At 45.0% G+C, this 16845-nt stretch overlaps 1 protein-coding gene across 1 annotated transcript in view; it reads right to left on the bottom strand.

Moving 5' to 3' along the window:
- Positions 1-12295: 12295 nt before the first annotated feature.
- Positions 12296-16845, bottom strand: part of ZFP90 (ZFP90 zinc finger protein) — a 68419-nt gene continuing 63869 nt past the window's right edge. The window contains exon 5 of the mRNA XM_070263061.1: positions 12296-12524. Within this exon, the coding sequence (XP_070119162.1) occupies positions 12403-12524 (122 nt within the window). The 3' untranslated portion in view covers positions 12296-12402. The remainder of the gene's footprint in view (positions 12525-16845) is intronic.

Raw genomic sequence — 16845 nt, 5'->3', positions numbered from 1 at the left:
GCGCTGTGGCCTCAGGCAGATGAAATAACCCCTCTCACACTCAGTTCTGCATGCGTCAAATGGGGCTATTATGACATCTGCCCTCCGAAGTACTAGGATTAAAGGAATTAATACATATAGGCGAGGATAAAGTTAATTAACACGTTTAAAAAGCTAAACTCAGTACCTGGCACAGACCAAGTGCCCAAATGTTGCCTGTATCATTGCTTTAGGATCCGGCTCATTTGCCCTCCTCCACCGCCTCGCGAGCGGTTTCTCTCCTCTGTAGCATCCTCATGTTCCCCAAACTAACAGTAAGGAGAAATGCTGTAATCCTTCAATTTCACGGCTGAGCGTAAAGCGAGCAATTGGCATCTGGTTTCACGGGAGCGCTCGGATACCCGGCCTGTGGTCCCTGCAACTGTGGGTTTGGAGCGGACAACGCGCAGGAAGAGCCCGAGGCAGTTCGCTGAGCTCCGCGCCTCCCTCGCCTCGCTCTCCCGCAGGGGGCGCTTCCCTTGCCCGAAGGGAGATTAGATACCCGCATCCTGGCGGCGCGGGCCCCAGACTGGACGCTGTGGCCCCGCCTATCCTAGCCTCGCAGGTTCCTCAGCGCCTGCCCGGAGCCAGATGAAACCATTAGGCGGACAGTTAAACACAAACGAGCCTCGGGATACAGGCCCTAATTAAGTAAACACTCGGCAGGAGGGCTGTTGAGCGCGCTCATTTCCGCCTCCTTCCAGGGCACTCAGCATTCCAGGCGGGGGCGAGGAGAGGAGAGAAGAGGAGAAATTGAGAGTCAGCTCTTCTGCTTGCAGCTTGGACCACGCTGCTCCCTTTTCCTAGCTCCCCTTGTCGGTCGTTCATTCATTCATTTATCCATTCAACAAACATTTACTCATAGCCTGCTGTGCGCCAAGCAGTGGAGATACAAAGTGAACAAAACAGAGAAACATCCTTGCGCTCTTGGACCTTCCATCCCAGAGTGTGGGGGGTGGAGGAAAATAAACAAGTAAATATATAGTGTTAGATAATATGTGCTGTGTAGAAGAACAAGGACAGAATGGGAAGTGGCAATTCACAGAACAGAAGGTAGGGTTGGAAATTGTAAATAAACTGATCCAGAAGGTGTTTCGGTCCAGGTCTAGCAGGAGGCAGAATCCAGCTTAGATAGATCAAGTCTTAGAGAAGGGTCTAGACGAATGGACAAAGTTCAGGAACCCAACAGGGCTTTTGAGGCACCACAGACAGCAGAAGGGGTTACAACTTTGAGACTGAAGGGCAAAGGGAGGAAATGGTATCATTGGAAGTCGGGGGTTTGGGGGGGAGCTGGGGAGTGGAGGACCACCCCTCCCAATTGCAGCTGTGGTCCAGGAGGGACTGGGCCAACTGTCCAGAGCAGAGCAGGGGCGACACAGGGAAAAAATACCGCAACATCTCTCTCCTTCTGCCCTTCATCTCCTGGCAGTGCCTCCCGTGGACCAAACCCGCCCAGAAGCCTGAGGGCAAGAAAACGTAGGCGGTGGGGTCCGTAGTGGTCACTCTCCCCAGGCACAGGGCAGGGCGGAGAAAGGCAGAAAATGGAGGAGGGGCAGATGTTCAATTGGGAAAGACCAGAGCCCTCAGTGAGAAATGGACATTTGAACAAAATCTGAAGGAAGTGAAGGAGCAAGTTACACTAAGATATCTGAAGAAAGAGTATTCTAAGCAGAGAAAATAGGGCAAAGGTCTTGGGGCAGTAGATTAGTCGAGACAACAAAAAATCAAACTGTGTGTCTGCAGTAGAGTGAACAAGTAGGAAATGAGTCCGAGTTGGGAGGGTGGGAGTAAATCTTGAAGAGCATCATAGGCCATTGTAAGAACTCTGGCTTTTACTCTGAGAGGGAGGGCAGGAAGGCACTGGAGGTTGTGAGCAGAGGTGTGATGCTGACAAGACCACAGGGGATGAGGGCAGAAGCAGGGAGGTCAGCTGGGATTCTGTTGCAATCATCCAGGCAAAAACTGAAATGGCTTGATTCAGGGTGGTCATTGTGGAAGCAGTAAGAAATGATCAGATTGAAAAAAAACCCCAGAAAATAACAAGTCTTGTTGAGGATGTGAGAGAAATTGAAATGCTTATTTACTGTTGGTGGGAATGGAAAATGGTGCAGCCACTATGGAAAACGGCATGGCCGTTACTAAAAAAAATTAAAAATAGAATTGCCACATGATCCAGCAATTCCAGTTCTGGGCATATACCCAAAAGAATTGAGTACAGGAACTCAAACATCCGGGTATCCATCTCATGGATATTTGTACATCCATTTTCAAAGCAGCATTATTTGCAATAGTCAAGAGGCGGAAGCAACCCAAGTGCGCATTGACAGATGAATGGATAAACAAAATATTTAACAGGTCCAGAGTTCCAGTTTTGCAAGGTGCAAAGAGTTCTGTGGTTGGATAGTGGTAATGCTTGTACAACACTGTGAATGTACTGAATGCCACTGAACTGTACATTATGTGTATTTTACCACAATTTAAAAGAGTTACTAATGGGGGCCAGTCTGGTGGTGCAGCAGTTAAGTTCTCAAGCCTTGCTTCGGCGGCCAGGGTTCACCAGTTTGGATCCTGGGTGCGGACCTGTGCACTGCTTGGCAAGCCATGCTGTGGCAGGCACCCTACATATAATGTAGAGGAAGATGGGCACAGATGTTAGCCCAGGGCCAGTCCTCCTCAGCAAAAAGAGGAGGATTGGCAGCAGATGTTAGCTCAGGGCTAATCTTCCTCAAAAAAAAAAGTTACTAAAAAAAGTGATCAGACTCTGGGTATATTCTGAAGTTATTGCGGATGAAATTGGCTAAAGGGTTGGATATGGGGTGTCAGAGACAGAGTGGCTCAAGGATGACTCCAGGGTTTGGGGCCTGAGCAATCAGCAGGATGGCAATGCCATTTCCTGAGATGGGGAAGTGTAGTGGACACTGTCAGGGTGCCATTCAGATCCCCTGGGGTCCCTTTGATGGTTTCTGAGCTCCCATCCCTTAGCTTCTGTGTGCTGACGCTCCTAACAGCCTGCACTTGTGACTCTTTAGACGCCTGCCCTCCTGCTATTGGGGTCCCCTTGCCCTTGCAAGGAAGTGCCCAAGAGTTCACTTCCCCAGCCCTTAGCCAGTGACCAACTAGCTCAGGAGTATGGAAGCCCAGCTCCCTTCCCGAGTCAGACAAACTCCCAGAGATAATTACATTGTCATTCCACTGTGGGATGAGGCTGAAGCTCCCCTCGGGGCACTTGGTCTGAAATCACACCCTTGCTCAGCTTCTCGCCCTCTTCAGCCTGCTTCTCTCACTCCTTTATCAGTTCCTCCTCAGGGCCCTTCCCTAATAAGTCATTCAGGCACGTGAATCCCTGTCTCAGGGTCAGCTTCTTGGAATCCCATTGCAGGTAGAGCAAACTTGGGATCAGGGGAAGATGAGGACTTCAAATTGGGGCCTGTTTAGAGATGCCCGGGAGTGGCATGTTGAGGAGGCTGTGGTTGGAGACACCAGTTCAGGGTAGATGTCTGGCCTGCGGATATACATTTGTCACAATGGGAAAGCATCAATGCTGGGGGCAATCTGTGGAGAAAGACTTGCCGGCCTAGAACCCTGAGCCTCTGGGGCCTTCCTGTCTCCGACAAAGTGTGGCCTTCTTCAGCAGTCAGAACGTTCATACTGTCCCTGACACCTTCCATCCAAACAGGGCTGGGACTCTTTCCCTCTTTTTGCTCTTTCAAAAAGAACTGCATCTTCTCTGTGCTTCTTGTCTGCAGTTCACATTTAAACACATGCTACTTACTGCCGAGTGGAATCTCTGGCCTTCTTACTTTCCTCTGAGTGTCCTTCTGTCTCACTCTCCACTACCTCTTTCCTCCCTCCTCGAAAGCTCCTTGGGGTCAGGGATTAGGACTACCAGAATATAACATCTCTAGATTCCCCCAGCACCCAACCAGGAAAAGGCCCATGGCATTGAAGTCAGGGTCGGCACACCTGAGTCTGAATCTTGTGTCTGAAAGTGACTACCTGGGTGACCTGGAGTGAGTTATTAGTCCCCTAGAGCCCTCTGGAACTAGTCATTCCTATTTAATGAGTGATGGTGTGGACTATCCCAAACTGAACTCCTGACCTTCTCCCACAAACCTGTTCCTCCCAGTCTTTCTATCTCATCGAAAGGCAACTCCATCCTTCCAGTGGCTCAGCCTGACCCGTCTTTCACTCTGACTCATCTTCTACCACTTACTCGCTCTGCTTTCCAACACTGGCCTCCCTTGGCTCTCCAAACACACCAGGCGTGGGCCTGCCTTTGTTCTTGCACTTCCTTCTCCCTGATCACCCTTCCCCCGGGTGTCCGCCTGCCTCTCTCCCTCACTCCTTCAGGTCTCTCTCAGGCCTTCCTTGACCTCCCTACATAGATGGCACTCTCCCATCACCCTCTCTCTCCCTCTCCCCTACTTTATTCTTTTCACAGCACTTATCACATCCTGATTTATTAATACAAATATATATATATTTTGAGAGGCAACATACAGTAAAGATTAAGAGCAAGGACTCTGGAGTCACACTGTCTGACTTTGAATCCTGAATCCAGCTCTTCTGAGCTGTGAGACCTTGGGGAAGTGACTTCCAACCCGCTGTGCCTCAGTGTCCTCATCTGTAAAATGGGATAAGCATAATAATCCTTCCTCAGGGCTGGCCCAGTGGCGCAGCGATTAAGTTCACACGTTCCACTTCATCGGCCCGGGGTTTGCCGGTTCAGATCCTGGGTGCGGACGTGGCATGCTTGGCACACCATGCTGTGGCAGGTGTCCCACATAGAAAGTAGAGGAAGATGAGCACAGATGTTAGCTCAGGGCCAGTCTTTCTCAGCAAAAAGAGGGAGATTGGTAGCAGTTAGCTCAGGGCTAACCTTCCTCAAAAAAATAAAATAATCCTTCCTCACAGCTTATGAATTAACATTTGTAAAGCACTTTACATGTGTTCATTAAATTGTTTTTACTGTCTCTCTCCCCTCATTGAATATATCCTCCGTGAGAGGCAGAGATTTTTGTCTGCTGCACCCCCAGTGCGTACAACAGCCCGGCATGAAATAGATACTCAAATATTCACTGAATGAGTGAAATCAATAAATAATAATGCTTAAGCATTTGACAGGGTGCTAGATGCACAGGAGAAGCAAAATCAATGTGGTTCCCGGACCCACCTCACAGAGCGGACGTGAGATCCAATGAGCTAATATAGGGAAAGTGTTTTACGAAGTGTCTCACAAATGATACAAGTAAAAGTAAATGGAAATTCTACTACTGTTTTCTGAGCATGTACTGGATTCAGCCTCTGTGCTGAGTACTTTCACGCATGATTCCATTCTAATCCTCACCAACTCTACATGGTAGTTCATATTATCCCCTTTTCACAGACAAGGACACTGAGCCTGCGTCCCTTGCCCAAGGCCACACAGCTAGGCAGAAGCAAAGCCACAGTGTAACCCAGTTCTGTCTCACTCCAAACCTCATTGTCTGAATCAGTTGCCAACCTGCTATCTATCAATATTTGCTGCAAGAAGGAATTCGGGGAGCAGGTCTTTGGTATATTAGGAAGAATTCCACAATATCTGATCCTTTCTCTTAAGAACCTCTTAAAATAAACATATTTGCCTCTGGTCCAAGGTTAAATTCTGGGTCCTCCAAGAAATATTTAGAATGAGCTTTTCTGCCCATTTTTGGTAGCAACATTCCCAGAGCTCCACTCCCACACAGCACACTTATGGGGTTGTGTCCCAGAGACAAGCGGGAGTTTTCCAGTCTCCTAGGAAGTAGCCTTAAAACTAGGGGAGGCCTTATTTCCTGCCCTCCCCTCCCCTGCCCAGTGCTGTGCAAACATGATTCCATAGTCTTAAGTCTTTATGTCTGTTCCTGAGCTTTCTGGGGCCCTCCTTTTTATCCGGTGATGTCACTGGCCAGCTCTTCCCATCCATTACTTCTGAATCCTTAAAGGTGCTGAGGCAGCTGATCCCCAGTGAGAAACCTGATCCACATACCTTCCCTTTCCCTGAATCTCGGGTGGGGCTCTGCTGCGTTGAGCCCTGGTGAATTTTTGCCAAGGCCTGAGCTGTCAGTTTCCAGAGATCAGAGGCCAAGCATTTATGTATGTGTGTACATTGAGGGCATGGAATCGATTAATCAATAAGCACTCACAAAGCCCTGAGTCCCCGTGGTTGGCTAAGGTCTAGAAACTTTGAGAACTGTAGAACCAAAAAGGCCCTTCAAGAAAATAATAATACTAACAAAATAATACCCCTGAAAGGCAGGGCTGACCTCTGCAGATTAGGTTTCCCAGGCTCACTTGAGAGATGACTTCCTGCCGGGTTCAGCCAGTGGGAGGCTCTAGTGGGAGACTGGAGGGTGGGACAAAGGGGAAAGCCAGGGTATTTCTCCTCCTTCAGCAGTGTCTTGGCAAAGACTGTGTCTTGTCTACAGCTGCAGCTCCTGCTGTGGGTCCAGCTTCTGCCGGACTCTGGGCTCCAGGAACACTACGTTTTCCCTCTCTTCCTCCTGCTAAGGGGCAGATGACCTCTTGCTGCGTAATCTCTAGGTTGCATCACTGTCCCTTGTTTGGCTTCTCAGCCTTTCCATTACCCCTGCATTAAATTCCCTCTGCTTTAAGTCCTCACAATGGTTTTTGTCTTCCTGATTGGACCCTGACTGACAGAATTGTTAAAACTTACACAGTACTCACTGGGGGCCAGACACTGTTCTAGTGCATTATGCAAATTAAGTTATTTAATTCTACCAGCTGAGGAATGATGACATTCTACAGATGAGAAAACTGAGGCACAGGGAGTTTGATCTACCCTAGTGAGATCCCAAATTTGGATGCATATCAAAAATTGCCCAGGAAGCTAAATAAAAATAGAGGAGGTGATAGAGGCCATCCTAACCCTACTGAATCAGACTTGCCAGTCCGTGGCCCAGGAATCTGGAGATTAATAAGTTCCGCAGGTGATTCTCATGCAGCTAACCCAGCTAACCCAGCCCCCCTCCTGAACTGGTATTCGGGAAACCCTGACCTGGTTTTGGTGATGATGACGCCAAGATCCAGACCAGGAATGTGACCTGCCCACGGCCACACAGCAAGCTGCGTGGCAGACAAAAACACCACCAAGGACAGCGCTTGCTGCTGCCTCCACTGCCTTCTCCTTCAAGGTCATGTGGCTCGTTCCGATATTTAGACTTGCTCTCGCTAGGAGCCATCTGAAGCCACTTCTTATTAGAAATGTTTTGGAAAACTCAGGGTATAAACAGACGTGTAGGCAGGATTGCTGAGTGGTTGATCAGTGTTTGGGGAAAGGAAAAGGGAGGCAGTTTCGTCCACTTAATCTCTTATTTTCAGTCCTTTCTGAATAACCTCAGGGAGTTAGTTAACCCTTCCCCTGTTCTACCTTACCCATTCTGACCAAGACTGGGGTCAGGCCAGGAATCTCTATTTTTTAACAGGGTCCCAAGGTGATCTGACAATTTGGAAAATATAATCAAAATCCAAAAAGCCCAGAAGCTGAATGGATTTCCATAATAAAAACAACCCCATAAGGGTTGGATTTGTGTCTCCCCCCCCACCCCAATTGCTGTATTCCCAGTACCAACAATGGTGCCTGGCACACCGTAGGTGCTTAATAAATATTTATTGAATGAGATAATAATAATGCTTTTTCTTGCATTTTAAAAATATTTTCTGTATAGTTATTCACTGATTCTCACAACAGACAGAATAGATATCAGACTCCTAATTTTACAGAAGATGAAACTGAATTCAGAGAGGTTGGGTGACTTACCAGGTCAGACAGCTAATGAGAAGGGCCAAACTCTCTCCATGAAATTCTTCCCTCCCAGCTGATGGTGATGACAAGGAATACAGGTAGAAGAATGCAAATATGAATGCAAAATAAACTACCAGAACACAGGTCAAATAATTTGATAAGAATAAGAAATTCTAGCATTTATCACTGGAGGGGGAGATCGGAGGCCTAAAGATTCCAGGGGACACACAAATCCTCTGTCTCTGGACTCTATACTTAGTCCTTAATTCGAGCAGTCCTTGTTTGCCTGCTCTGTTAGTAACAGTAACTCACCTTATTCCATATCATTACGTGCTAAGTGCTTTGCACATTTTACTCCATTTAATTCTATCATCTCTCTCCTGGACTACTGCAATAGCCTTCCTCAGTCCCCCTCTAATCTGTTTTCCCCTCTACGGTCAGACTGATCTTTTAAAACTGCTAAGTCTGATCACTTCACCTCTCTGATTAAGATCCCCAAATGCCTCCCCACTGTGCACTATCAAAGTCCTGCCTGGTTTAGTCCCCTCCTACCTCTCCATTCATTACATTCAAGAAATATTTACTGAGGGCCTCCTATGTGTCAGACACTACTTTGGGCACTGGAGATGCAATGGTGAATCAAATAGACAAGGTCCTTCCTTTCAGGGAGTTTACAATAAAAAAGTAGAGAAGTAAACAAGTGAGGTAATTACAGACTATTGAAAGTGCTAAGAAGGATATAAAGTAATAAGATAGTCCCTGGGGAAGCCCATTTTTGATAGAATGGTGAGGGCAGATGCTCTGAGGAGGCGACATCAAAGCTAAGATCTGAAGGTTGAGAAGGAGACAGTCATGGAAAAGCTGGGAGAAAGTATTCCAGGCAGAGGGAACAGCATGTGTAAAGGTCCTGAGGTAGGCAACTTCTAGAAACCAGACACAGAGGAGAAGTCAGTGTGGTTGAAGCAGAGTGATTCAGACAGAGAGAGAGAGATACGGTGAGATTAGAGAAACAGATGAGAGCCAGATCATATAAGGTTCTGTATCTACAGAAAGTGGTCTGACTCTCATTCCAGAATAAAAGGAAGCTACTGAAAGAATTTTAAGCAGAGGACAAATATGGCCTGATGGATATTATATAACAATTCTTCAGGTTCTGTGTGAAAATGAATGGGGGATGGGAAGAATGGAAGTAAGGGACAAGAGAGGAGACTGGTGCTTGTCTGGATAAGTGACGATGGACTTGACTAGGCCTATAGTGGTGGCAGAGGAGATGGAGAAAAGTGGTCAGAGTCTCAATAGATCTTTGGGGTAAAATAACAAGACTTGCTGATAGATTGATTTTGAGGATAAAGGAGGTTGGAATCAAGGCCTTCTCTTAGGTTTGGGGCTTGGATAGATGGTGCTGCCATTTATGGAGATAGAATCAGGTACGGAGGAATCAAGCGCTCCTTCTGGGCTGTGAAGTTGGAGGTGCTGTGAGCTGGCCAGGTGCAGATGTTGATTTGGGCTATCTGGGTCTGGTGCTAAGTGGTTAGGTAGATTGGAGATACAAACAAGTGTGTCTCCAAACAGATGATATTTAAAGCCACTGGATTGGCCCTGAGGCACTCCGACATTTGAAGGCTGGGTGGAGGAGGAAGGACTGGATAGGTCAAAGGAAAACCAGAAGATCAAAGTCAACGGAAGAAAGCGTTTCAGAAAAGAAGTGGTCAACCAGGTCAGATCCTGCAGGGAGGCCATGAAAGATGTGGTCAGCGATATGTCCATTTAATTTGGCTGCTTGGGGTCACTGGGAGAACAGTTTCACTGGAGAATCAACCCAGAAACCAGACGGGATTAGACAGAAGAGTGGACTGGAGGTGAGGAAGCATGTCTAGACAATTCTTTTCAAGTTTTTCTTCAACGGGAGTAAGGAAATGGGGTGTAGCTGCAGGTGTGTGTGGTGTCAGGTGAGGGTTGGTTTTTTTAAATGGAATTTACTGGAACCATGTTTTCCAAACTTCAGTCACTGAAGAATCATCTTTGTTTTTGCCCCGTCCTTACACCATGGATGCTCTATACTTAAAATTTTTCTCTCTTTTAATGTAAACAAATTACTTTAAACATTTACTTAGAAAAGCGATATTACTCCATCAAATGGGAAACTAATATCACTTGTCACAAACAGAAGGTCCCTAATTAAAAAATCAGTACAATGAAAATAAAACAATGTCATTAAATTCTAGCTAGATATTGTCCCCCGCTGGGAGCTGAGCCTGGGACCAGCTCTGTTTTTTTTGTTTTTGTTAAGATTTTATTTTTCCTTTTTCTCCCCAAAGCCCACCGGTACATAGTTGTGTATTTTTAGTTGTGGGTCCTTCTAGTTGTGGCATGTGGGATGCCGCCTCAGCATGGCCTGACGAGCGGTGCCATGTCCGCGCCCAGGATTCGAATTGGCGAAACCCTGGGCCGACAAAGCAGAGCACGTGAACTTAACCACTCGGCCACAGGGCCAGCCCCCCAGCTCTGTTTTAAAAAGGGAATCATTAAGTGTTAGATGTTAAAGACATATTGACATCAAAGTGAGACTTTCTCCTTGAAGGACTGAAAGAGAATTGAAGAGAATAATTTTTTCTCTATGTGATTTAAACTGCCTAATACCAGGCTTATACTCTGAGAAACATTTCTTAGAATGTTTCTTTTCTTTTTTTATTGAGATATAGAATTTCCCAGCAAGGAGGCCAATGCCAGGCAAAGGCTGTGTCCTCATGGAACTTACAGTCTGCCCCTCACGATACCCCTAGTGCCTAGCATAGTGCTAGTATGTAGTAGGTATTCTCTCTCTTTGTTTTTTGGCTTATCTATATATTTTTTTCTATTAGTTTTCTACAAAGAACATGTGTTATTTGTGAGTTAAAAACCAGTCTTATTTGAACTCTCATTTTCCAGTGTGTCTAATTCAGAACCTGTCGACTGAAGCCAAAAAGAATAACGTCAGGATCTCCCTTTGGATGTAAAACCCTGGACTGGGAAGAGAAAAGTGTCCAAACAGAAGAATCCAGCAACAATTCTGTTTGAGATGCAAACAATTCTCCTGATTCCCACTCCCCCCCCCCCCCCCCCCGCCATAACCTGTATTTTGTGGGTCCTTACAGCAGCCTTTGCTTTCACATCCTCACACACAATAGTTAAGGACACCAAAGCCGATTCGTCTGCCCTCCTCAATAAAATAGTGACAGCAAGACAAAACATCACCAACAAGTCTTTAAAAATTTAAAGAGCCTGATAAACACCTCCGTTTGGCATCTGCCATGGAAGGAAATCACCTCTGGCGTGGGCCTCTCCTGTGCTCCCCCTTTCCCAGACACCTTCTGTACCAACTCCCCACCCCACGATTTACCCTCAGCTGCTTGCAGGAGAATGTCAAGGCCCCTTGCTGGAGGAGGTGGAGGATGGGGAACCCCCGTATACTCACAAGAGTGAAGCTAATATTAGAGTTGATGTTCTTCAAGCACGTTGAGGATCAAAGCCTGAGATCTGAAGCTTTGGCAAGAAGGCAGCCCCGCCTGCGAGCATGGGTGGGCCCCTAGCCTGGAGGCCCTGGATCACAGCACCAGGTGCTATGAACACCAGGCTGAGCCTGCCTGTGACAAGACGTGTGTCAGGGCCAGCCCAATGAAGGCCGGGTCCCCAGGCTGCTGCTGCAGAAAAGGAAGGATTCCAACCATTGTAATTAAATTAATGCAGGAATTTGAGAGGCGGGAGTGCGAAAGTAAAGAACAAAAAAGAAGAAAACAACAATCATATCCTCACCAAACCAAACTAACTAATGATAGATTTTAGCTTTTTGCGCCAGTCTTTTTCCTATACAGAACTTTAAAAAATGGTGTAACTGGTGTCCTCTTTGTATAATAAGAAAAAAAGAACATTGCGATGAAAGCAAAAATCCTTCTTGATTTCTATTTAGACATCCATTCCCATCTTTGCTTTCAAAGAGACAAATACTCTGAGGTGGTTTATGCCCTCCTCTTTTAAAATACTTGTATGTAAATTTTCTAGTCCTATAACTTGCTTTTTTCACGCAAACATATTTTTGACAATTGTCCAAGTTGATGTACATGAAATTCACTCCTTTATCACCTCCAGCACATATATGAACCACATTTGTTGGTGGTCATGTCATACCAGTAGCCAAGGCTTAAAAGCATTCCTCTCTACCAGAAACTCTTCTAAGCCCTCTCTGTATACTAACCCCTTGGATTCTTACAAGGATCTAGGAAGACATAGGGATAAGCCAAATAAATTTCTCATCATCACACAGCTGGTAAGTGGCAGGGTGGGATTTAGGGCCCAAGTCTGGGGTCAAAGTCTAGGCTTTTATCTACTGCACCATCCAGCCTGCACTTGGGCTTTCTAGTTTTTGACAGCGCAAGCAAGTCTCAGTCTTCTATCAATTAGCTATTATTGGGTAACAAACCATCTCCGAAACTTAGTGGCTTAAAACAATAGTAGTTTATTTTCTCCTGATTCTGTGGGTTGACAAGATAGTTCTTCTGATTTTACCTGAATTCACTTACTGGCTGTGGTCAGCTGGCAGCTTGGCTGGTTGGCCTGTGGTGGCCTCACTCACACGTCTGGAGCCTCAGCTGGGATGTCTGGGCCTCTTTCTTCAGCAGGACTTCTTCACATGATGGTGGAAATGTTCGGAGAGAGACAGAGCAGAAGCTGCAAGGTCTTCTGAGACCTAGGTTCAGAACATGGCAATAGTCACTTCTGCTGAATTCTACTGTTTAAAGTGAGGTATAAGACCAGCTCAGATTCAAAGGGTGGGAAAATAGACCCCACCTCTTTTCTTTTTCTTTTTTTTTTTTTTTAGGAAGATTAGCCCTGAGCTAACTGCTGCCAATCCTCCTCTTTTTGCTGAGGAAGACTGGCCCTCAGCTAACATCCATGTCCATCTTCCTCTACTTTATACGTGGGACACCTACCACAGCATGGCTTTTTGCCAAGTGGGGCCATGTTCACACCCGGGATCCGAACCAGCAAACTCCAGGCCGGCGAGAAGCGGAACTTGCGAACTTAACCACTGCGCCATCGGGCCAGCCCCAGATCCCACCTCTTGATGGGAAGGGCTGTAAAGAATTTGTGGCTATTTTTTTTTTTATTTTTTTTTCTTTCCCAAAGCCCCCTGGTACATAGTTGTATGTTTTTAATTGTGGGTCCTTCTAGTTGTGGCACATGGGGCACTGCCTCAGCATGGCTTGATGAGCAGTGCCATGTCTGTGCCTGGGATCTGAACCGGTGAAACCCTGGGCCACCGCAGTGGCACACATGAACCCAACCATTCGGCCATGGGGCCAGCCCCCTGTGGCCATTTTTAATCTACTAAAGTAAGCATCCTTATATATACTGCTGGTGCACGAGATGGGCAGTGTCTCTAGAGTGTGTACCAAGAAGTGGAATTGCTGGAACTTGATTTTTCAACTTCAGTTTCTTAATTATATGAAGATTTTTTTTATTGAGATATAATTCACATCCATAAAATTCACCATTTTATAATGGTGAATTCAAGAGTTTTTAGATTGTGCAACCATCGCTATTATCTAATTCCAGAATATTTTTTTTAATTTTTTTTTTTTTTTTTGAGGAAGATTAGCCTTGAGCTAACTGCTGACAATCCTCCGCTTTTTTGCTAAGGAAGACTGGCCCTGAGCTAACATCCATGCCCATCTTCCTCTAACTCTTACGTGGGACGCCTTCCACAGCATGGCGTGCCAAGCGGTACCTTGTCTGCGCCCGGGATCCGAACTGGCGAACCCCAGGCCGCCGAGAAGCGGAACGTGCTAACTTAACCGCTGCGCCACCAGGCCAGCCCCAGAATATTTTTATTAGCCCAGGGGCTGGCCCCGTGGCCGAGTGGTTAAGTTCGCGGGCTCCGCTGCAGGCGGCCCAGTGTTTTGTTGGTTTGAATCCTGGGCGTGGACATGGCACTGCTCATCAAACCACGCTGAGGCTGCGGCCCACATGCCACAGCTAGAAGGACCCACAACGAAGAATATACCACTACATACTGGGGGGCTTTGGGGAGAAAAAGGAAAAAATAAAATCTTAAAAAAAAAAAAGAATATTTTTATTAGCCCAAAAAGAAACCCCTTACCCATTAGCAGTAACTTTCTATTCCCCCCTCCTCAGCTCCTAGCAACCACCTGTGGATTTGCTTGTTCTGGACATTTCAAATAAATGGAATCATACAATATATGGTCTTTTGTGCCTGGCTTCTTTCAAGGTTCATCCACATTGTAGCATGTATCAGTAATTCCTTCCTTTCTATGGCTGAATAATATTCCATTGTATTGATTAACCATATTTTGTTTATCCAGTCATCAGCTGATGGACATTTGGGTTGTTTCTGCTTTTTGGCTGTTATGAATAATGCTGCTATGAGCATTCATGCACAAGTTTTTGTACAAACACATGTTTTCAATTCTCTTGGGTATATACCTCACAGTAGAATTGCTGGGTCAATGGTAATTCTATGTTTACCTTTTTGAGGAGTTGCCAAACTGTTTCCCACAGCAGCCGAACCACCTATATTTCTACCAGCAGTGTACAAAGTTTCCAATTTCTCCATATCCTTGCCATCACTCGCTATTTTCCATTTTTTAAAACCATAGCCATCCTAGTGGGTGTGAAGTGGCCTTCACTATGATTTTGATTTGCATCCCTAATTATTAATGATGTTAAGCATCTTTTCACATGCTTCTTGGCCATTTGCATATCTTCTTTGGAGAAATGTCTATTTGAATCCTTTGTCCACTTTAAAAATGGGTTACTTGTCTTTTTATTGTTGAGTTGTAAGAGTTTTTTATATATTCTGGATTCTAGATCCTTATCAGATATATGATGTGCAAATATTTTCTCCCATTCTGTGGGTTGTCTTTTCATTTTGTCAATAGTGTCCTTTAAATCACAAAAGGTTTCTATTTTGATGAAATCCAATTTATCTATTTTTTCTTTGGTTGCTCATGCTTTTGGTGTCTTATCTAAGAAATCATTGCCAAGATCATAAAGATTTACACCTATGTTTGCTTCTGAGAGTTTTATAGTTTTAGCTTTTACATTTAGGTCTTTGATTTCATTTTGAGTTCATTTTTGTATATGGTGTGAGGTAAGGGTCTGGTTTCATTCTTTTGCATGCGGATGTCCAGTTGTCCCAGCAACTTTGTTGAAAAGACTATTCTTTCCCCATTGAGTGGTCTTGGGACCCTTGCTGAAAATCAGTTGGGTACTATTACCACATCGAATAGTAAGAATGATAGCCAGCATCCTTGCCTTGTTCCTGGTTTGGGAATCGTTCTATTGTTTCACCATTAAGTATCCTGTTTGATATGAGGATATAGATACATATACTATATATATAAGTCAGGAACAGGAATTTTCCTTTAATTCTGGTTTACTAATGTTTAATCGTAAATGAGTATTGAATTTTATCCATTACCTTTTCCTGCAGGTATTGAGATGATTACATTTTTCTCCTTTAACCAGATAGTGTGATGATTAGATTAATAGATTTTCTGCTGTTGGAATGCCACTGCATTCCGGGGATAACCAATTGCAATTATTTTCTACTGTGAGTTTCTTTGCTAGCTCCCTGCCTCAGATATGCCTCCGAGGGGCAACGTCATTTCCTGTCTTGGCTCCTCATCAAAAACTCCAGTTTCTTAGTTGGCAAATGCTCCTACAAGCTTCCAGAAGCTTGAATTTGCTCATTAATGATGTGGTGGAGGTGGACAAGAGGCTCCAGGGCAGAACCTCATGCTTTAGGCTGTGTGAGCATTTGCCACAGAGGAGCCAGGTGGAAGCCAGGTGTCGGGCAAGTAGCAGTCTTCCAAAGTCACCTACTTTTGTCTTTAAGCAACAGATTTCAAATTCTGTCCTTGTCTGTAAAGTTTACTCTGTCCTGTAAACCTTTTTCCAGTGAAAAGTATAATTTTATCATTTTGTGTTTTGAGGATTTCCTCATAGACCAGGAACTGTGCTCAGTGCTTGAAACACATCATTAATAATGATGCCAGCTACCATTTACTGATCCTTTACTCACTTTTAGGAACTGTGTTAATTGTTCTACAAATAATATTTCATTTAATTCCCTTAATCACCCTATGGAATAGGTATTTTCACCTCTATTTTACAGATGAGGAAACTGAGGCTGAGAGAGGCTAACTTGCTGTCATAAGTCAGAGCTGAGGTTCAAAACCAGCTTTGTCTCATTGCAGAGCCTGTGCCCTGAATCACTGACATAATGCTATGGGTAATTAGCTTTGTCAGTCCAAACTCCCATGATCAGTATTAAGTACCGACAGTTCCGTGTGCCCAGCGCATGACCAGCGCGTGACCCAGCATTGCCAACGTGATTGGCTGGAGTCATTTGTGGTCCGATTGGTCTCAATGTCAGGCTGTGACACACGCTCACATGAGGCGTTCTGCAGTAACGGCTCCCTTAGGGAAATTGTGGTGTGCGCTTTTTTTTTTATTTTAAGCTTTTAAAAAATAACAGCTTTATTTGAGATGTAACTCATCTACCGTACAATTCCCCAATTTAAAGTGCACAATTCAATATTTTTTGTATATTCACAGACTTAATCATCCCCATAATCAATTTTAGAACACTTCTGTCACCCTAAAAAAGGAGCTCTGTACCCACTAGGAGTCCCTCCTCATCTCCTCCCAAACTCTCCGTTATCAGGAAACCACCAATCTGCTGTCTTTACAGATTTCTCTATCCTGGACAAACAGAATCATACAATATATGTCTTCAGTGACTGGCTTCTTTTACTTTGAATAATGTTTTCAAGGTTCATCCATGTTGTAGGGTATACCAGTACTTCATTTCTTTTTCTTTTCAAGTAATATTCCATTGTATGGATGCATCACATTGTGTTTATCCATTCATCAGTTGATGGACATTTGGGTTGAATCCACCTTTTGCCTATCCTGAATAATGCTGCCGTGAATATTTATATACAGGTTCTTATGTGGACATATGTTTGCAATTCTCGCAATTT

This window comes from Equus caballus, chromosome 3, assembly GCF_041296265.1.
Source record: "Equus caballus isolate H_3958 breed thoroughbred chromosome 3, TB-T2T, whole genome shotgun sequence".
Classification (NCBI taxonomy): Eukaryota; Metazoa; Chordata; class Mammalia; order Perissodactyla; family Equidae; genus Equus; species Equus caballus.
This window is presented reverse-complemented; position numbering and strand designations above follow the sequence as displayed.